Genomic DNA, 19585 nt, shown 5'->3' with positions numbered 1-19585 from the left:
TCCAACTACATTAGAATTGGATTTGTCCAACACCTTAACAACGTGGTATTTCATGTATTTTCTTTTCTCAAGTTTATTTTTTGACTATCTAAAAAATATTTATAAATATAAATCACGTGCTCGTCAGGAAGGGCATCCGACGTAAAAGCTTGGCCAAAACAAACATGCGAATCGAACCTCTGAAGATGGAGGACACTGATTCGCTGTGGTGACCCCTTGAAGGCAGTGACGTGCGGTGAGGTTCATGGCTGGTGAGGCACTGACGTCATCATAGTCAGATTTACAAACATATTAACTCTACAGAGTAGTTTATTCACCGTTTGATTGGCAACAGTTAACGTATTTTGTTTAAAATTTCATGTCAGCATTCTTTATATATACAAACTATAGCATAGAAAAAAAGAATTAAAAAAATGTTTTTATCGTGTTACCTTTAGTCCATGCGCCGCTCCTTCTGAAGAAAGGCATCGATAACTTCTTTGTAGAAGCCTTCCTTATCTTTCTTCAGTTTTAAAGATCTCTCTGTCTCAACGGAGATCACTGCCAGTGAAGAAAGTCGTCCTTGATCAGTCCTGTTCCGACTGTATGTTTTCAGTGCTGAGAATGACAACCTCGTCTACTTCTACAGCAATAAATGGGGCTGCAGTGATCTCCTTTTTAATGTCATTTCTAATGACACCACCAACTGCTTCAATTAAATCGTTCTGTATTCTGTTTCACAGGCTAGAACAGCAATGGGCAAACTACGGCCCGCGGGCCACATACGGCCCGTTAGGATTTTTAATCCGGCCCGCCGAACTTGCCCAAATTATAGTACAAACAGTGTCTAAAACGCATGATAAAAAGTTAGCAAACAACAGGGCAGATAACTGAAAAGTTGCCTGACCCATTTTTCACAACTTGAAGCACAATGAGACAACTAATCACATTAAAAAACATTGTAACAAAGTATAAAGTTTATTCTAAAATCAAGAATGCACCTAGTACAAATGCTACCTTGCTTAATTTACGGTAAATGTGCATGGCTGTAGATTTTGCTGCAGTAGTCGATTGTCATTGCGGTGCACAATGCAACGTTTGCATTGCTTCCTACGAGCCACTAAGCCTCTTTCATAAGTCTCACGTACACTTTACAGTCACGGTTTAATGTAAATTTACGTTTTTTAGCGTCACATATGTTGTTAGCTTCTTTTGAATCTTTCTTCTGGTCTGAGGTTCTGTGCATCTATTTTGGAAAAAGACATGCAATTGCACGACTTTATAACGCTTGCGAAAGTCCGGAAGAAAGCAGCAGGCTTCTGATTGGCTGCCGTGCCGAGTATGCAAATTTCAACTGCAGGTAGTCTATGTTTGTGTGCTCGGCGACGGTACACGTGTATTGTTTGCGCGTGAAGGCGAGGGCGTCAGTGAGGAGTTTGTTGAGCGCGCGGTCAGGACAAACCATCTATGATTTGGCGGAATTTAACACAAGTAGGTATTATTGAGCTTGAATATTTCGTTGTGTAATAATGTTTTGAATGTTGAAAGTGATTCCATTTTTCAATAAATGTTGATTTCTTGAACTTTGCCCCTTCGATGGAAACTTATTAAAAACAGACGCAATCTTGATAAATCACAGTGCATATGTTATTTTAATCTATTTCCATTTCCGCCTCCAAGTATCTGCAAAATAGTATGTAAACGGCATATTCCTTGAGGCAAATTTATTAACTGATCAGGGATATTTTTCACATTTGAAAGACAGTTAATAAATTGGGTTGTAGTGTTCTTACTGTGCTATGGGGTTTGTACACACTACATTTAAAGGACAACCGGCACCATTTTTTGTTTCCCACTGACATCAGAAAAATGTTTTATAGCATCTAAAATACCCAAATCAGGCAGGCTGATATTCTTAGTTCAATGAAAAACACCAATAAAAATGACTTCAAATGAATCCGGAAATGGTCAGTTTCAGAAGGTCCCACCCCCCTGTTCGTGACGTCACGCTAAGACGTCTTGACTTTGATCGAGAATCGAAACAATGGCTTCAGATTCGGAGAAGATGTTTTCTTGTTACTCATCCAGTTATGAATATGATTCAAATAGTTCTAAAGAGGAAAGCATAAATGTTTGCAATTGATTCAAGGAGTCCTCCCATATCAATTCGAGCCGTCAATGACAGCAATGTAGCAATGGCGTTATTTATGTGTTTTCCTTCTAATTTCACCATCAACAGGGATCAACACGAAGTTGTCAGACCAAACAAAGTACCCAAAATGCATTGTATGTCGCTTTCTCGGTCAGGCGCGGTCCAAACTTGACGTCACATGGGGATCGTCATCACCTCGAAAACAAGACTTCATGAATATTCAGCGCAAGTCTTAAAACGTGAACTATAGCTATATGCTGTGGAATCTTTGTAAAATACGCTCAGTCGAAGTCATTTGAAGTGATTTTATAAATTATGGACATAACTTGTTCAGATTATTTCCGGCCCAAACACTCCCTCCAAATGCTCCTGGCCCGGCCCCTCTGTCAAATTTTAGAACCCAATGCGGCCCGCGAGTCAAAAAGTTTGACCCTGGGCTAGAAAATACAGTGGATGTCCCAAAATGACTCGCTAGCCTGTCATCTTTCTCAGCGAAAGCATGTAATAGTTCAACATAGTTGCCACGATGAGCAGAGCCTTTACTTTCATCATTTCCACGAAATGCCAGCTGTTGTTTGGCAAGGAAGCAGGTGGCTGATGTGGCAGGTTGATGAGATCTTTTAAAATCTCCCGGTTCTCCTTTACCATAGCATTGTGGATGCTGATGTTGCGTCTTCGCTCATTTTTGATGAGGCTCCGTTGTAAATTTTTCAGGTCGCAATATCCCATTTGAGTCCAGACATTGTCACAAGTTGAGAACAGAAGGCAGGAAAAGCAGAAAAGGCGGTTTCTTGCTGGACATCCACACAGCCAGCCTTTTCGTGTGTACCAGTCCGCCTGAAAAGAGCGAGTATTGTGTTCCGTTGTCTGAAGCAAACCTTATAGCTCCGGTGTTGGTCTTCCTTTAATTATTACCTCCTGCTTCGATTGAAAGTCCATTTTATAAAATTCTTTCAATTTAGATACTCCATTCTGAAAGTGAGGCCAAGCAACACGAAAAAATGACTGCAGGGTTGCACTTTACTTGCTAACTGTTTACTGTAGCTTTCTGTCTCTAATTCTATTATTCTGCAGACGTGGAGTAAGAAGTATCTCTGGAATCACAAGCGCCCCCTGCCTGTCATGAGGCGGGAGAACTGTGTGCCTCACCTACGCACAGCGTTTTGATAAAAATAAAACAAAATAAACACTGTAGTGCAGTGTTTATAATGTACAATGACTCTACATTATATACACCAGCTGTAGAAATTTAGTTCATATACTAAACGTGTTTGAACGCTTTAATAGCGATATGCAGAAGGACAGCAATGCGGTCTCACAGCAGAGCAAGCCAGCACAGTAAGCATAGTGATTGCGCAATCCATGGTGAGGATCAGCCGGCTGGTGCCTCACTGCTCGTCTCTACTTAGTATTTGAACGGTAAATGTGAAAATTCAGCGATTTTGAAAAAATCCTAAAACGGTGAAGTTAAATGGACAAGAACTTTAAAGTACAAATCACTACATACATATAACTGTTTAATTTATTTTTTCATTTGATATTTCCATGACAGCTTTCCATGATGACAGGTGAGGCACTGTCTCCCCTGCCTCCAATGACTGCACGTCACTGCTTGAAGGGAAAAGCTGAAAGGAAACGAAGAAAACACATGCTCGTGCACACGTAAAGTTACATGATATATACACTTGCGTGTTTGTCAAGAGAGTACACTACATTAATGGCATTAGTCGTTCTTGTGTCCTATTCTTGGCTTTAAATCTGCCTCACTCTTCAAGCTTGGATGAGAGCTGTTTGAGACAAGTTGCTATATGTACATAAATACCTGTATATACACATAGTCAATGGACAGTAGTATAATGGGAGTATATTCGAGGGAATCCGTTTAATTGAAATTGAAGTGACGTCACTGTGTCGGGGTGGTTTGTACATTGTCGTGGAGTTGCGGCGATCTGAGATGATTGTGCGAGCAATTTTGCCTGTTGAGCCAGGCTGGAGACAAAGACTCATCTTGCCCCGAGCTCTCGGTCGCTTTTAACACCGGCCCATTTGTCTTCATCCCAATTCCCCTGCAACAGACCACACGCATGTCATCGATACGGACTCTTTGTGTTTGCAAATCCAGACTGTGAGCCTGCCCAGCGGAAACTGCACGGAAGGGGGGGGGGGGGGGGGGGTTGTCGAACTAGCACCGCGCAGCGAAAATAGTCGCAAAGGTGTCGAGCAGCAAGCGTACTCTGTTTTGTTCCGCGTCTTTACAGCCATCCACACAGGCAACGGCTCGAATGTTGTTGTTTCGGGGCGCCGCCTAAACGCTCCGACCTCGCACCATTCTGGAGTTATTTATCCGCTTCCTGTCGTCCAGAATGAGGTTTAAAAGGAACGGCTCTTACAATTTAAATAGGTAAGTTAGTAAGTAAGATGCTGCTGTGCGCAAAGCAACTCGACACTTGCGGATGGGGAGAAAGATGTGGGTGGTAAGCGAACTGGTTGTCCTGGTTGCTATAAATCACTTTTCTATGGAACTGCGGATTGTTGCTCTGCATGTTGAAGACTTGTGTGTTGGACGTATGGACACAAAGCCAGATAATGTCCTATTTATGGGGACAGCGTATTTTGATAAAAATTATGTTGTCGACATGTTTGTAAGTTTTGAAGAAACCTGTTGTTCATGCTTGGGAGCTTGTGTGCTCTGTTTCTTTTGTTCATCTCCTTTCTCATATCAGCTTCCATCTTCATCTTTTTCCTCCCCCTTCTTTTTCCTACAAGGAAATGCTCCTTCTTCTGTACCCATCACCTAGCAACTTTATATGTGCTTAGTGTGTCAGGTCACTTCCTCACTTCCATCTATCTCATCCCACTATTCACTATTGTCTGCTAGGAGAGTTACTACATCCACATGCACACATATATATATATATATTTCTGCATCAGTGTTTTGTTATTTTGTCTCTTTTCTTTCTTTTCTTTTGCTTCAAGTTAGAACCTCTTTAAAAAGGAAACCACATTTCTTTGTCTTCTTGCTTGTGAAGAATATTCAGTGCCAATGCCATGCTTTTATTGTTGGACTAAATTGTATGAATGGGCCCATAGATCAGGAAGTACCGGCACACAAAGCCACAATAACATGTTTTTTTAATGTGACAGTTCGTTTAATGGTCGTTTCACTCCCAGCTCTCAGGCACTCCTTTTCCTCTTTTGTCTTGTTGTGAGGCACATGGCTTTCCGCTGGGCATTACACATAAAAAAATTCACATCCTGCCATTTTTGATCAACAGAATTCTTTCTATGAATTTCTAGTACAGGTATCAATCACACATGTACACCCTTAATCACACAAACAAAATTTTGATATATGCCTTTATAGTTTAACCATGGTTATTTCATGTAAATTGAATCTATATACCCTTACATCTGGAATTTTCCCAACATTAATTCTCTCTGTCTATACTGTATTTTGCAATCTTTATCACCACACATAAGGCTACACATACTTGTCTGCAGGTGAGAGTGATGATGTAATCACCCCCACTAAAGAGGAGGTCTTTTTAAACGCAGCTTCTGGCGACAGGGCTCTGAGGAGGAGGTGGAGCGATGATGTCATTGGATGCAAAAGTGCCTGGCTGGGCTGTTGCGGTTTTTCCTTGATTGTACAACCAAACCTAGTAAGAGATCATGAAGAGTGCTGTACCAAGCCTCCAGAGCACAACATGCATTGAAAAGGGACTCTTTACTTATTCTGAAGTTGCAGAATGCAGATATTTTTTTGTATCCATGATAAGGGTGCATTTACCCAGTCTGACATTGAACGTCAACTTTGTGACTCTGTTAATCCCGTGTTGGCGTAAGCATTGCCCTTTTCATTGGTGACCCACGCGCGTGCACGCATGCACACACACTTATAATGCCATTGTTTAATTGAATGTGCTGTAGGATGTGTAATTGTCCATTTTCCCCCTGCACTCAAATAGATGGGAGTAATTTGCAAGGCACAGTACCTTTCATAGTTTTTGTCTCTGGAGTACTCTGCGTGAATTGGCTCGCTTCCAGGGGGCTGGTCACAGCGCAAGCCCGTCCCATTTGGTTCCGCTGCATCATTTGTGAAGAAGAAAAGTCACCTTGATTATTTATTTATACGAGCATTTTTCTTCACAAGTTTGCACTGTCAAAACCATGTTTGTTATTTACCACAAGGAGGGGGTAGCCACCCATATTTTAGCTAATGACGTATACAATATGTGGAGGTCGTTTTGGGTATGCGTTCTACACATGCATATGTATAAACAGATTGCCAAAATTGTAGCCTCCCGAGGTTAGTTTACACCTTTCTCTCTCTCGCTCTCTCTCTCTCTCTCTCTCTCTCTCTCTCTCTCTCTCTCTCTCTCTCTCTCTCTCTCTCTCTCTCTCTCTCTCTCTCTCTCTCTCTCTCTCTCTCTCTCTCTCTCTCTCTCTCTCTCTCCCTCAGACACACATTCTTTTTCTTTCCCTCTATTCATCGCTCTTCTGCAGTCCACCCTGTGCTGCGCAGCCGTCTGCACTTTCTTTACGGGACTCTATTTGACAAGCTAATCTTCCCGTTTTTTAGGTGGGAGCCAACCAGAAGAGAGGCAGTGAGAGAGTTGTTTGCTCAGGAGAGCGAGAGAGAGTGCAGGAATGTGAAAGCGGCAAGCAGTTGCAGTCGGTTGACATCAGAGAGAATGAATAATCTGCGCTGTGAAAATTGTCAGATTTTTGTGAATGGAGTTTGCCGAAGTGCATTACTTGCTGCTCCATTTTGCGGACAAGCAAATTCGTCCTGCATTCATCAGTCCTGTGCATCAGTCAAAGGTTGTTTGTTCAACCATATGATTACACAAGGTGCTCGGCCAGACGTTTTCACCCAGCTGCACCTGTAACCGCAAGTGCAGACGGGGAGGTGGAACGACGAAGGGTCTGGCCCAGTTCTGCTTCACCACCGCCTGGATGGGTGTTTTGGTGTGCTGCGACTGCTTCTTCTATAGGTAACTATCCAAGTGACTTTTTGTCCTGTTATGTTGCAGGTAGTAGAGTTGGTTTGACTTTTCACCATTTTTTTAAATTATCTGATTCGATCATTATATCTGATTACATCTCCCTTCTATGGTCCACTGTTATTGTGCCACGGTTTGGAGGTGACATTTGAGGTCAGTGTTGTTGTAGCAAGCAGAGATTCTGTTGGTGTCAGAGCTGGGCAATCGTGACATTGGGGGATTGTGTGACTCCAGCAGCGCAGTTTGTCTGCTACAGCGAACCATGGGATATTCAACATCAATGATTTGTTTGTTAATGACGTGCTAGCCTTGGCAGGTTTTCAAAACTTTCTCTGCCTGTGTGCCTCTTGACTTTGAATCGGTCTGAATTTGGACACAGTGTTCCTTGACAAGTGGGCAAAGATGTGTTTCCTGTTGCCCTGTTTGTTTGTGCAGCATTGTCAGACTTTGGTCTCTCTCTCTTTCTCTCTGACACACTCTCCCCCTTTTATTTCTTCCCGACAGTTTCACTGTACTTTGAATATCTCTTTTGTAAAAGTTACTTGCTAATGCTGTGTTTGGGAGACAGTCCCATTTGTTGAAAGAGCGACATGGTGGTGCTCTCACTCGGGACCACTGGACCAACTTGTTAGTGTAGATGATTTAGGTTCGGCTTATTGGCAGCCCCTCGTAGGACAGAACTGCTATAGAAATTCTAAATATAACGTGCTAGTTCTCTGAGGAGCTTTCTGACGATGGCGAAATTGTAGCACACATCACACTGCAGCTGGATTAGATTAGTAGTCAGTGATTTGCAACTCTGTTTCCCTTCACCCTGAGCAACTCTTAAAATAAATTTGTGTTTGTGTGCTTGTGCGTACGTGCGTGCGTGTGCGTGTGTGTGTGTGTGTATGTGGGTGTGTCTATGTGTCTATACTCACACATGCATGTTTGTCCATGTGCCCTACACTGTAACTCTTACTGAAAGAAACACACATAAGTTTAGTAAATGGAGGGTTTGTTCCTGAAGTGTGTGTTTCCCCACCTTCGTGATGAAGTTCAGGGAGGAACCTGGTCTGTGTACTGATGTTTCAAAGCCTCATGAAACTAAAATCCACTCTCTGGTCTATTTTTAGCATATTTTCTCCCGATTCCACATGGATGAGCCAATCTAACAGTGTCCCCATGACCCTATGTTGGCTTGACTTGCTTTGCTAAAACAAATCCATTGACATCAGCGCAGGCCACATCTCAGTCTACTCATCTCAAGTGTTTAAACTTTCAACAGTGGTTTTGTGTGGACTTCAAACTGCCTCCCAGCGTCTGTCATACTATGCCTTCACATAGTTAAAAAATGAATTTTGGTGTACTGTCCTTGTGGGAAATACTGTCGAATAAAAGCTTTTTTAAAAAGTGCATTTTACCTTAATGATTAGCATTGAATGGTATAAGACTAAGACAGGCTTAATGTTGAAACAATGCATTCAACAGCTGACTGGACGTTGACTCAACAGCTGACTGGACGTTGACTCAATTTTCAGTTTCAGCTACATATTCACCAAGTGAGATTCAGTTCTGGTTACTAAGAAAGTTTGGAACTGTTCATCTTGTTCTCGTTTGCATTTCTTTCCAGTTTATGACTATGCAACAAATGTATATAGTTTGCCTTTTACGTAATTAGATAATAATAAGAATAATAATATCGATGAAAATGTTTCTTCAGACATCATCTGTACTTCTTAGAAGGTGTAGGACGTTCCGCTTCTTATCCAAGAAACTTCGTCAGCAAACTAAAGTCTTACTGTTTAGGCCCTATATATATTTCCTACTGTCCAGACATGGCGGTGCCGGACTCTGCTATGATAGGTCCCTGCTCTCAGGTTGGGGGGAGCAGAGGACTACTCCCTGCTGCTCCACTGATTGTTCCTATTGTTCTGACTAACGACTGGCCTCATTGCCCCACTTCAACCGGTATCACCTCATCAGTATTCCTAATCCTATTTTGGATAAGAAGCGAAACGTCCGACACCTTCAAAGAAGTACAGATGACGGCTGAAGAAACCTTTTCATCGATGGACCACTCCTGTACGACTGAGAGCTTACACAGACGAAATAATAATAATCATAATAATAATAATAATAATTCTTTCGGCTTTTCCCTTCTAGGGGTCGCCACAGCAAATCTGTGTCCTCCATCTTTAGAGGTTTGATCCGCATGTTTGTTTTGGCCAAGCTTTTACGTCGGATGCCCTTCCTGACACAACCCTCTGTATTTATGCGGGCTTGGGACCGGCACAAGAAGACATATGTCCCTTTGTGGCTACAGAACAAGCAACTCGCTCAGTAAACACCAAATGGTAATCGGCACAGCAACATTCAAAAAAGCAAAAACTATACTCACCATTTGATGACAATGCTTGTATATACTGTATATAACCTGTGTGTCCAATTTTGTGTGTTTATGTGACGTTAGTGGGTTAGTTGTTTGTCGTCAATTTCACCCCGTCTCCTTATGTAAAATATGAGCTTGGCTAAATCAACATTGCAAAGCATTGATTAAGGGTCAATGCAGACAGCCTCACGTTACATCAAACGTCACCGTTCGCTAGCTTCGACGGTATGGTATTGAGGATCGGGTCAATTCCAGGACATTCTGAGGGATAAACAGCATTAATATACTCAAAGTAAACCTCATTATTGCAACCGGGAGTCATAGAATTTTGACTGTTCAACAATAATATCCATCATTTTTTCATCGAAAATCCTTTGAAAATATTTGAATGGTGATAGAAATTCATCAATGCAACAGTCACGACTGTGTCCGATGCCAAAATGTCTTCATCAACATGGTCATCTATTTCATTCTCATCAGGATAATTATAATAATAATAATACAGGCACAGGATATTTTTTTCTGTGGGTGCAAAGTGTCCTTGAGAGTTTTGAACAATGCTTATAAATTAAATGCATTATTTTATTTTATTTTATTTCAAGCACCTTTCAAAGGTCTCACGGACACATTACAGATAGTTAGATAAATGGACAGATGAACAGCTGGACAAAGAGACAGACAGATATAATCAGAATCAGAAAGCCTTCAAAAGTCCCTCAATGGGGAAATTTTCAAATAATAAATACATAAATAGATACATACAATGTAAAACGCCTCATCTTTAATCTACGCTGGCTCATGCCCTGCATCACTGGAAATTGTTTGTGGTGAAAAGTCTCAAGAGGAGTTGTAGTGTTCAGTCTGTGACATTCTCCCCTTGTGAGCCTCAAGACTTAAAGGACAACCGACGTCTTCAGACAAGTTCTGTCCATAATTTGTAAAATGGCTTTAAATGACTTCTACTGAGCATATTTTACAAAGATTCCACCGCATATAGCTATATTTTACGTTTTAAGACTTGCGCTGAATATTCCGGAAGTCTTGTTTTTGAGTTTGTGACGTCACTGAAGTACGTGACATCACTGAACCATACGTGACGTCACTGAAGGAATGCCCCTGACCGAGAAAAAAAGGACACATTGTAGCAGTCCTTCCATCACGTCAATGCTTGTTTGGTCTGAAAACCTCGTGTTGCACTAGAAAGAGCCAGAAGAGGGCATCCAAGCTCCATGTAAGGAATTTAACAGCCTGTGGAAACGGGCCTATTAATTCCTCACAGGTGGCCATTTTCTGCCTCTTTTTTGGTGATCCATTTCCCCCCAATGTTGCCTCAAAATGGCAGGGAATAAATAATTTAATCGATTGCAAACATGTATGCTTTCCTCTTCACAACTATTTGAATCCTATTCATAACTGGATGTGTAACAAGAAAGCATATTCTCTGAATCTGAAGCCATTGTTTTGATTGTACAGAAATGCAAGACGTCTTGGCTGGACGTCACGAACTGGGGGCGGGACTTTCTGAAAATGCCGAATTCGCAGCTCATTTTTTTGCAAATTAGTCACTCTAAGTCATTTTTATTGGCGTTTTGCATTTGAATAAAAATATCATACTGCATGTTTTGGGTATTTTAGATGCTATAAAACGTTTTTTCTGATGTCAGTTAGGAAACAAAAAAGTGACGTCGGTTGTCCTTTAACTGAAGTAGAATTACATTCCTGAAATAGTGCACATTTACAAGGTCTGCTACTGTTCACTGTCTGTCCTCTACTTTCTCCTGTTGTCACTGCAGTGTGCCGACCTCACACAAGGACAGTTGCATAACACTTTCACAGTGTTTGCTTGCATTCAACAGCAACTTCATTTTGCTGCCTCATGAATAGCAGAAAGTGATGTCCTTGCACTAACCTCAACACTTCATTCAGTAACACGCAGCGGACTGTGCTTTTAATACACCTTGCGATCAATGAAAGTGAAAGGATATTGGATATGTATGCATGGTTTGTTCTTTGGCCGTAACATGAACATAAACATGTTTTTATAGACTAGATCAGGGGTCCCCAAACTTTTTCCTATGAGGACCACATAACTTTTCCCTTCTGTGTCAGTTTGTAACAGAAAAAGTGTGACGATCGTAGGGAGCTTAAAAAAATTGTTTCCCAGAAAGCCACACATAACCAAATAACCCTTTCCAGGTTCTTTACAGAAAAAAGCCAGGAAACAAATAATAACACTATTTATGAAATAAATAATAACTAAATACCCTCTCTGGGTTCTTCATAGAAAAACAGGAAATAAATAACACTTTATGAAATAAATAATAACGAAATAATTCTCTCTGTGTTCTTCATAGAAAAAAGCCATGGAACATTAACTTTATGTTGTGCCATGCACAATCTTAACAGATAAAAGATCAGGTCAGTTGTTAGAGCAGAATCTCTCTGACACATATGAGCAGTCTCTTAAAGTTCTTGTGTTCTTTCCTTATAATCCTTTTGTAGGTTCCAGTAGGCTTGAAGACACCGCTGTTTGCAGCTCTCATCAACTTCCCTGTGAAAACCACAAAGGAAGCAGGCTGAGAAAGTGAACTAAGTGATACAGCACCTACACAGCACAGTACATTTCACTACCAGTATGGCTGTAAAGATGGATTTTGTCCCAGTAGATTCTATTATGATTATATTTGTTTATGCTCAGAATGACTCATTCAAGTCAGAAAAGTTAGCTATGTATGTTCATCAGTGTGAACTGTGGGTCTGCATCTGGCTGGTGAGAAGTTGAATATCAGGTTCCATTCTAGTTACAGCCAGTCTCAAGCACTGATGCTAATGTTCATCTGTCAATCTTGATCTCATCGGAGATTTCAGCAGTTTCATGCGAGAAAAGCTTTTCTCGCAGATATACGTGCTGCCAAAAACTGAACATTTTCATTGCGTGTTTTTTGATGTTTGGATATGTGTCGTTTGGGAAGGCGGCATAGAAGTCAATGAGACTGTTGGGCTTTAATGCCTTTTTCAGAACATCACAGTTCTGTAACTCAGGTCCAACTTCTTCATGGTTTGGTACACACACAAGGTCAAAAATATCCTCTCCCGTTGTAGTCCCTTTGAGACTTTGGAGGGCTGGCAGCTCCTCGCATATCTCAAAGTTTACGCTAACTCCACGAATAAAAATGAGCAGTTGCGCTGTGTCTTGCACGTCCGTGCTCTCATCCAGTGCTAATAAAAAAAAGTCAAATTCTTTCGTCTTCTGCTGCAGCTGGGCATATACATTCATCCCGATTTCTTCACCGCATCTGGTGATTGTACTCGCCGACAGACTGACGGCATTATATGCATCTTTCTTCTCGGGACACAACTCCTCCGTGACAGAATCCATACATTTCTTAACAAACTCTCCTTCCGTGAAAGGCTTACCGCTACGTTTAGCAACCCAAAAGCTGGCCCGAACGGATGCCTTCTTCAGCTGAGCTTGGCGTACAAATGTATTCTGCTGAGATAGTAGTCCACTTTTTCGCTTTGAGAGTTTGTCTGCTCGTATTTGGTCTTGCAAGCTATCGTACTTGTCTTTGTGACAAGATTCATAGTGTTGGCGAAGATTGTATTCTTTGAATACCGCCACCGCCTCTTGACAGATGAGACAAACATCGTTTTCTTTGCATTGAACATACAAATAATCGTTTGTCCACTGCAGGTTAAATACCCTGCATTCTGAATCAATTTTTCTCTTACCTAACCTTTTTGCAATTATTCCGTTCTCTCTTTGACAGGAAGGTTTACAAAAGAAAACGGGTCTGGGACCAAATAGAGCGCACCTGAATGTACCACCGGACTCCCCTCCACTTCCTCATACGTCACTTTCTTGTGTCACTTCGCATTGTGACCGACTCCTTTAGCGTTCTATTGTGAGAAGGCGTGTTTGTATTGTTCAATCACGATTATAAACAACATACATTGATTACATTGATTAAAATAGGAACAGATAATGATCGAAAACCGACCTTTGGCTTGTAAAAGGATTTTTAATTTTTCTGGAGGCCAAATAAAAACCATCTGATAGCACCTCTGGTATTGTTCAGGGGGCTGGGCCAAATGTGCTGACGGGCCACAATTTGGTGACCACTGGACTAGATGATAAATTGTCATTTACCGTAATTTCCGGACTATAAACCGCAACTTTTGTCACAAGCTTTCAACCCTGCGGTTTATGCAACGATGCGGCCAATGTATCAGAATCAGAATCATCTTTATTGCCAAGTATGTAAAACACACAAGGAATTTGTTTTCGCTCGAACACGCTGCACTAGTATCATCAAAAAATTGCAAAGAGTCACTATACAGTTCTATTTGGGTTACTGTTTAAAGAGTTAATGGCTTGGGGAAGAAGCTGTTTAAATGTCTGCTGGATTTGGTATGCATGGATCGGTAGCGCCTGCCTGAGGGGAGGAGCTGGAAAAGGTGGTGGGCAGGGTGCGCAGGGTCCAGTAGGATTTTCCGCGCCTTTGTTTGGATCCTTGCTGTGTGCAAGTCCTCGAGAGTGAGTAGGGCGGTGCCAATGATTTTTTTCCGCTGTCCTAACAGTCCGTTGAAGTCGGATTTTGTCCATTTTTGTGGCTGCCCCGAACCAAACGGTGATGGAAGAACACAGGATCGATTCGATGACAAACGTGTAGAAATGTTGTAGCCCCTCCTGTGGCCGGCCATGCTTCTTTAGCAGCCTCAGGAAGTACATCCTCTATTGGGCCTTTCTCAGGATGCAGTTGGTGTTGACCTCCCACTTCATGTCCGAGGAGACGGTGATTCCCAGGAACTTGAAGGTCTCAACGGTTGACACGAGGCAGTTGGATAGTGTGAGGGGCAGCTGTGGTGATGGATGTTTCCTGAAGTCCACGATCATCTCTACTGTCTTGAGCCTGTTCAGCTAAATGTTGTAAAGGATGTACCAAAGCTCCAGCTGCTCCATGTATGCATTTTTTTCTAACGGCCGCCATGGGGCGCTCGAGCACTAAAGGTAAGAATGAGACACGTCGAATATATGTGCCAAGGAAGATGCAAGTTAATGTAACTATGGTAACTACACGTGTGAATTGTGCATTTAAAGTGGCCCTCCATGTTGAATGGGTTGCTTAATCGTTTACCAAAACTGCCCTTTTGTGAAGAGCAACTTTGACACTTGTCTGCTAACGTATTTCTTCCGTGTCTCGGTGACTTGCTATGTCTCACTTGTATAGGCATGTTTTTTTTACCAGTCCTGTTCGGGCTGTGGTAGTACCGTAATGCATGTTGTGTTGCTGCGGCGTACCTACCACAAATGCTCCCTTGCTTAATTTATCGTAAATATCCCTTGCTGATACTTTTGCTCCAGTTATCGTTTGTCCATACACTGTTCGGCATGTTGCACAATGCAATGTTTGCGTTGCATTGTGTGCTGCAAGCCACATGAACTCCTCTTTCCACAATACTTTTAATCTTCTTTTCCTTTCGGCTTTTCCCTTCAAGGGGTCGCCACAGCGAATCAGTGTCCTCCATCTTCAGAGGTTTGATTCGCATGTTTGTTTTGGCCAAGCTTTTACGTCGGATGCCCTTACTGACACAACCCTCTGTGTTTATCCGGGCTTGGGACCGGCACAAGAAGACACTGGCTTGTGTCCCTCTGTGGCTACAGAACAAGCAACTCCATGATCCATATTTAATTTCTAAACGCCTTTCAAAACTCTCAAGGCCACTTTACAGTCACTGAATAATCAAAAAAAGGCAAAGTCAGCTTTATTGTCAAATATGCGAATATGCATGACATGCAGAACAGATGAAATAATAATAATAATAATGATAATGTACGTTTACGTTTTGTCGCCTCATATATTTTGGTAGCTTCTTTTTGATAGCTTCTTTTTTTTTGAATCTTTCTTCTGGGGCTGATGTTCTGTGCGTTGACTTTGGAAAATGATACGCAAATGCACGACCTTATAACGCTCGGTCGGGAAAGCCTTCTGATTGGCTGCCGTGACATGTATGCAAATTGCCAAACAAACCCAAATTCCGATATCTCCAAACCAAACGAAGATTTTGAAATCAGAATAATTTATTCCAATTTCGAAATCTTTGTTCAAACGCTTGCTTTATTGAAAAAAAGCAAACGTTTGATTTGAAATAAAATCATTCGTTTTTTTGTGTTTTTTTTTCTTGGGTTGTCGGCCACCCGGGTGGAGACGTTTTGGAAGTTGTACGCCCCATGTAAAAGTTGCACGTCCAGACGTAAAAGTTGTGCGTTACCTCTAGGCATGAAAGCACCACAACAACGTCAGGCGAAGTGGGTGTTAGAAAGGCTGCAGCAACCCACAGCCTCTCTTCTCCCTCTTGGAACAAAGGGCCATTTCAAGGGAGACAGGAATCGTTTTGGCACCTCACTTCATGTTTATTGAGGTTGTCCTGGGAGACAAAATGGAAAAGGTGGTGTGGTGTAGCCCAACAGACTGGAGAAGGTGGTGTTGAGTTGGTGTGTCTGGCACACATTTTCTTGCACAGCGGTGTAATTTTCCTCGGTGCTGCAATGTCTTTGGCAGCAGTGCCAGCATCATATGTTAAATCAATCTAGCATGTTGCTTCTCCTACTGGATATACTGCTACTAAAGACAACAAGAAAAAAAAAACCTGTCACCACCCCATGTGTACTCCCAGTGAGATTTACAGCATATAAACTGAGATGTACGGGGAGCAATAGTTAAATGAAATGTATTATTATAAAAGCATGTTCAAGATTCTGTATTTATTACAACAGCATGTAAAATTCAATGCAGAACAGTTCCAAATGACATGGAGAATCACTTTTATAATTACAGTAACACTCTGTTGTCCACAGTCCCCCCACTGTTTCAGCATGACATACCATGCTGGTGAGGAATTTCAAATACAGCCACTGGATGATATATTTGGCAGTTCAGTGACACTGTCCAGCAACACATCACACCACTAGATTACTTAACCATGCGTGCGCATGTTTGTGTGTGTGTGTGTGTGTGTGCGCGCGCGCGCGTGTGTGTGTGTGTGTGTTTCTGTGTGTGTGTGTGCACGTGTTTCTGTGTGTGCGTGCGTGTGCGTGCATGCGTGTGTGTGTGCGCGTGCGCGTGCATGTGCGTGTGCATGTCCGCCGCACCATTTTATGTGACATGCCAAAGCAAATTTTGTGCATTGGCTTCTTGTTTCTTGCTAAAATACCAACATTGCAAATTGTCTAAAGATGCCAAAATGGCAGGAAAGGGCATCAAATTGTTTATGACGCCACGTTACCACCAAATGGTACTAAAGCAGTACTGTCCATGTTCTGGCGTAAACAGGACAACAGGTGAGTGTTTTATCAAGTACTGGGGGTCCCTAATCGAAATCCCAGAAGAGGTGAATTTGTGGGTTTGCTCTATTGACTAAACTTTCAGTGCCTTATTTTAAACTAGCTTCCTAAAATGTGCCTCATTGTTCACATACCTCGGTACTCTGTGCATGTAGAAATGCATGCCTTCATTACCAGAGCTGACTTCTCTGGGTGTGCTTAATACAAGCTCAATTTTTCTACCATTTTGGTGTTTGTATTGCTATTGTGTTGGCAATTTTTGATTCACATGCCTGCTCTTCACCTCCTCATCCAAACGTCCATGGGTGTAACCACTTCCCAGCCCTCAAATCCCTTCCAGACTTGATGAAACCTAGACAATGGCTCATAGTTTCCTTGACCGTCAGGAGGTGGTTAGATCTCGTCTAGTCATCTTTGGTCTGGTGCACAATTCATTTATGTTTTGTTTATTTTTTTTGTGTGATTGGGATACACACACGTCGAAATAAAAGGAGTAGAAATGAGGAATTTGGACTAAAGTTTTAAGCTTTGCATTAAGTACTTTGCTTGTTGCAATGCAGACTTTGTTATGAGTTGAGCATGACCAAGATGTGATAAGAACGGCAGCAGGTTGGTGATGGGATTTTTGAAGGGAGGTGTACTCTGTTCAATACATGGGTCACAGCTTTACAGCGTTTCACTTGTCCTGTGGCACGACATTTTAATTTGATTATAATAATATTTAAGCAACTAAATGACAATCATACATCCTGACAAGTGTTTCTACGGCTGCTAACGAAGGGCGCTGAAATATTTGAAACCCCGTTAATTACTTATCTGGTACAGTATTGTCTTTGTCCAAGATTTTTCATCCAACACTCTTGTTTAGTCATTTCATTTGCAATAATTTTCCTAAAGGAAATATCATCACATTTTTAAACATGTTTAAATGTGACTGTCATGTCATGTACTTAAATACCACCTGCATTGTGCTCAAATGCATTATCATGCATTTCCCTATGTTTGATAAAAAACTGACATCTTAAATCAACGTCGCAAAGAAACCATGCGACCCATTTCTACTGTCTATCTCAAACGGTTTACCAGATAAGGATATCATTGACATTCTTCCACACTTAATTACTCAAAACATAATGGTGGCAGCACCTTTTAAACATTTGTTCCCAGTTCAGCCATATTAGAAACACCACCAGCATATGCAACAATTTCTGATTCTGAGACAACCGTTGAAGCATTTCCATTCAAGAACGCAAGTGCTTTTTTTTATACTTGTCTCAGGGTACTACAGTTGTTAAATGTGTATCTTGACTATCAGAAATCTAAATTAATTGCTCAGAAGCTTTTGCCAAGATGGTTTTCTTACTTCCTTCTGGACTGCTTTTACAAACATGGTTGTCACTCTGGGTGAAATAATTTCAGGTTCAGTATTTGCCTCAATGAGGAATTTAGTCAATTCCCTTTGAAATGGGGCTCCCCTAAACATCTCCTTTCATCTTTTGTTCCCTCTATGTTCGTCTGTGTAAGCTCTCAGTCGTGCAGGAGTGGTCCATCAATGAAAAGGTTTCTTCAGCCGTCATCTGTACTTCTTTGAAGGTGTCGAACGTTTCGCTTCTTATCCAAGATGCTTCGTCAGCGAACTAAAGTCTTACTGGTAGTTTCGACCCTATATATATCACTACTGTCCAGACGTGGCGGTGCCGGACTCTGCTATGATTGGTCCCTGCTCTCAGGTGGGGAGGAGCAGAGGACAACTCCCTGCGGCTCCATTCATTACCTTTATTGTCCTGACTGATTGCTTCTATTGTCCTGCCTGAATATGAGTTCTACGACTGGCCTGATTGCCCCATTTGCTCTGGTATCACCTCATCAGGGTAACTAAGCCTATGTTGCCTAAGCAGTCTGTTGTACGAACGATCCAAATTGAACCTCACTCCACCATGTCGGTTTAATGAAAGATTTTGCTGTTTTATGAAAATAGCTTCTTTTACTCCCCTTTCAAACCATCTATTTTCTTTCGCGAAGAATTTAACCTCATTGTGGTCAAATGAGTGGTTGTTAGCTTTTAGGTGCATATGTACTGCCGATTGAGGCCTACTAGTATTATCCCTGCGATGTTGATAAACCTGAGAGCAGGGACCAATCATAGCATAGTCCGGCATAGCATAGTCCTGGACAGTAGGGATATACAGTAAAGTCTCGTTATATCGATATCGGTTATATCGATAGTACTGCTTATTACGATACTATTTCTATGAACGCAAGGAGAAAATTTACATGCCGCAGGATCGGATATATCGATAGTCCGGTTATATCGATATTTTTTCCGACTCCCGAGAATATCGATATAACGAGACTTTACTGTATATAGGGCCGAAACTACCAGTAAGACTTTAGTTCGCTGACGAAGCATCTTGGATAAGAAGCGAAACGTCCGGCACCTTCAAAGAAGTACAGATGACGACTGAAGAAACATTTTCATCGTTCCCTAATTGTTGTTCCTCTGTGAAGACTTCAGTTATGTAATATCCCTAGAAACACAACCAGCACACTAATGTGATGTGACTTGTGCACTGAAGGATCTTGTCAAACCATTGTCCTGTAAGCTGTTATGGTAGTTCCTTATGGTATTCCTTACAGCTTCTGACTCTCACACCACTGTGTCATGCAGACTATTTTTCAACGTTACTTTCTCATGTAACTGTCCATGCACGTGAGCCTAATCTTGTATCTCA

At 41.7% G+C, this 19585-nt stretch overlaps 1 protein-coding gene across 4 annotated transcripts in view; it reads left to right on the top strand.

Annotated features, from left to right (window-relative positions):
- mob2a (MOB kinase activator 2a) overlaps positions 1 to 19585 on the top strand; it is an 81268-nt gene that overhangs the window by 28009 nt on the left and 33674 nt on the right. Inside the window, exon 1 of one of the 4 annotated variants that reach the window (XM_088997259.1) lies at positions 4377 to 4532. The exons of 2 other annotated variants lie outside the window; for them this stretch is intronic. In XM_088997259.1, the coding sequence (XP_088853385.1) occupies positions 4495 to 4532 (38 nt within the window). In that variant the 5' untranslated portion in view covers positions 4377 to 4494. Of the gene's footprint in view, positions 1 to 4376; positions 4533 to 6702; positions 7129 to 19585 lie in introns of those variants that run through there. One more of the 4 variants, XM_088997258.1, reaches the window with a different exon arrangement.

The sequence above is a fragment of the Hippocampus bargibanti genome, linkage group LG05 (genome assembly GCF_051943395.1).
Source record: "Hippocampus bargibanti isolate YZ-2025 linkage group LG05, ASM5194339v1, whole genome shotgun sequence".
Taxonomy (NCBI): Eukaryota; Metazoa; Chordata; class Actinopteri; order Syngnathiformes; family Syngnathidae; genus Hippocampus; species Hippocampus bargibanti.
Note: the sequence above shows the minus strand (reverse complement) of the source record. Positions and strands in the feature narration are given on the sequence as shown.